Below are 2623 nucleotides of genomic sequence, written 5' to 3'. Positions count from 1 at the left end.
ATATTCATTCAACGGTCGACAGTCTGAAGGACCTCATCGCTCGCTCCCGCAATGCCACATTGACAATCGCCGGATCGCTTGACGACAACGACGGTGGCAACGACGTCGAGGATCGCAGCAAAGACAACAAGGAGAAACTAGGCATGGTGATGGGCGTCCGCTCCCGGCTTCGGTCCCTCTGTATTTCGGTCTCGTCCACGGTTTTGGGTAGCGTCGTCGGACAGGTAAATGGTACATCGCCCATCCTGGAGGAGCTGCAAATCAGCGTCACGGGTGCTTTCGGTGCGGCGAACCTGACTTCTTTCACGTCCCCCGTCTTGCGGCGTCTACGGCTTAGTGGCCTCGACAGCCTGAATGACTTCAGGATGCTCTTCACGCCGACGTTGACTGAACTGCATATCACTGCTGTCAGAACGGCTATGACGACGTTGGATATACGGCAGGTCTTACGTGGTCTACCCAAGCTTACGGACCTTAAGCTCAGTCTGGATCTCGGACCTATCCCGATCAACCCTGGAGTTGTGATCCAACTCGACAAGGTACCACTCCCCTCCCTGCGGACCCTATCCATCGATCTCTATGGCCTCCGCGACGCGAAACTGCTGCGCTACATGGTCATGCCGCAGCTAGAGTATGCCTGCGTGCAAGTCCTTGACTTCGACTATGTGCTGGAGCAGATCATAGAGTGCATGCAGGGCGTTATCGACGGGATCGGCTCGACCCAGGTGCTCCGCGGCTGCACCATGTATAACCCGAACCCCACGAGCCTCTATTGTATGCTGGCTCAGGATCCGAGCACCGCGACGTGGCAATCGCAGACCACTGGGCTCTGTCTTGTGTTCGAAAGCTACGACTGCGATGAAGAGGCCCGGATCCTGGACGCATTGCGCCCACGACTGCAACAATATCTGCCGGCGGTCAAACACTTGACCATAGAAGACGGTCGGGCATATGTGGAGCAATCTGTCGTGGCTTGGCGACAGCTCTTCAGTCTCATGCCAGGCGTGACCGACCTATGCGTCTCCGGTAGGTATACGTCAACTCTCCCTGCCGGCCTCTATACCGTTGATGGGTCGGGCGAGCCGACGGAGCCGCTGTTTCCGAAGCTGCAAACACTGCACCTGGAATCAGTGTGGTTCCGCGATTCTTGGAGGCAGATCTTTGGGGTGGTCGACTTCGTCGATCGCTTCGTTAAGCCCTATCAGTGTCTGGATTGCCCAGATCTACCAAAAGAACTTACTATAACCGGAGGAATCAACATCTTAGCCGGAGACGTTGACGTCCTCCGGCATATCTTCAATATCGTCAAGTGGGATGGTGTGGAGGCGAAGGATGCCTCCCATGACGATATCGAACAGTGGTACATTTCTCCGGAAGAGGATGTGGAGGAGAGGAGGCAAGAGGAGGCGGAAGAACCCAACTATGAGGCTGATGACGAGGAAGAGGAGTTCGGCGAAATCCACGGAGGGGAACGAAGAGAGCTTCAATGCGACGCCGTTAGCGAGGAAGGGGTCAATGACAGTGCATCCGAAGCGCGAGAGGAGGTTGGGGCAAGCGAGAACTGAAGGCCGAGCATAGCACGTCTTTATGCGTGGGCGCGCCAAGGGGGTAGCGGCCAATTTTTCTTTTCTACAATCGTGGGTCCTCCTGTAGTTGGAAATTGTATTTTATATCTGGGTACCGCGCTAGAACGTGAACAGAAAATATTAGTCGTCACCTGTACGATCAGAAAGCAGAACCGGATATCGCCGGGAGGTATACCTCGACCCTGCCTACAGGTCTCTATGCCATCGGTGGGTCAGGCGAACCGACGGATCCGTTGTTTCCGAAGCTGGAAACACTCCACTTAGAATCGGTCTGGTCCCGAGACCCATGGAGAACGATCCTGGACGTGGGCGACTTCTTCAGGCATTTCAGCGCTCGGGTTGTCCCAAGCACAAGATAGCACTTACCATAAGCGGGGGAATCAATATCGTCGCCACAGATATTGAAGTCCTCCGGAAGACCTTCGGACTCGTCGAGTGGGACGGCCTGGAGAAAGGGGATGATTCGCATGAAGAGCATGACCAGTGGTACATCCCAGAAGAAGATGTGGACGAGAGGAGAATAGCGGAGGCGGAAGAAAGGGATTACGAGGCTGACGACGAAGAAGATGAGCTAAGCGAAGACGATGGAGATGAGTGACGGAGACTTCGTTGTTGCGACGCCGATGAGCAAGAAGAGGGTAATGAGAGTGTCTTGGAGGCGCGAGAGGAGGTGGGGGTAACCGACAACTGAAAGTAAAGTGTAAAGCATACTTATTTGGGCGGGGTGCGCCCAGGGGGGTAGCAGTCACTTTTCCTTATTTCCAATCGTGAGCCCGCTTGTAGTTGGTTAATGTATTTACACCTGGGTACCGCGCTAGACTGAGGACGAGATCGGTGCAAATATCAGTCGTCACTGCACAATCAGAAGAAAGAATCGCATGAAAATTTGGTGTAACGAGCTAGCTACCATCATATTCTGAAGCCGGATGCCTCTCGGTAAAAGCAAGTCGTGCGTGCTGAGTTACACGATCTTCGACCATCACATGGAGCTCGCTGAAGTGTCCCTGATGGCACTCGCCCACCACGTCGACCTCGGC

At 54.6% G+C, this 2623-nt stretch overlaps 2 protein-coding genes across 2 annotated transcripts; both read left to right on the top strand.

Moving 5' to 3' along the window:
- The first annotated feature begins 106 nt into the window (after positions 1–106).
- On the top strand, positions 107–602 carry GLOTRDRAFT_101854 (uncharacterized protein). Its single transcript, XM_007873519.1, has 2 exons — positions 107–392; positions 451–602. The coding sequence occupies exons 1-2, from the start codon at positions 150–152 to the stop codon at positions 523–525; spliced, it is 318 nt and encodes a 105-aa protein (XP_007871710.1). The 5' UTR covers positions 107–149; the 3' UTR covers positions 526–602.
- Positions 603–1872: 1270 nt separating this feature from the next.
- Positions 1873–2184, top strand: GLOTRDRAFT_134555 (uncharacterized protein; the record flags this gene model as incomplete). Its single annotated transcript, XM_007873518.1, has 1 exon — positions 1873–2184. The coding sequence occupies one exon, from the start codon at positions 1873–1875 to the stop codon at positions 2182–2184; it is 312 nt and encodes a 103-aa protein (XP_007871709.1).
- Positions 2185–2623: the final 439 nt, after the last annotated feature.

Source organism: Gloeophyllum trabeum (assembly GCF_000344685.1).
Source record: "Gloeophyllum trabeum ATCC 11539 unplaced genomic scaffold GLOTRscaffold_00282, whole genome shotgun sequence".
Classification (NCBI taxonomy): domain Eukaryota; kingdom Fungi; phylum Basidiomycota; class Agaricomycetes; order Gloeophyllales; family Gloeophyllaceae; genus Gloeophyllum; species Gloeophyllum trabeum.
Note: the sequence above shows the minus strand (reverse complement) of the source record. Positions and strands in the feature narration are given on the sequence as shown.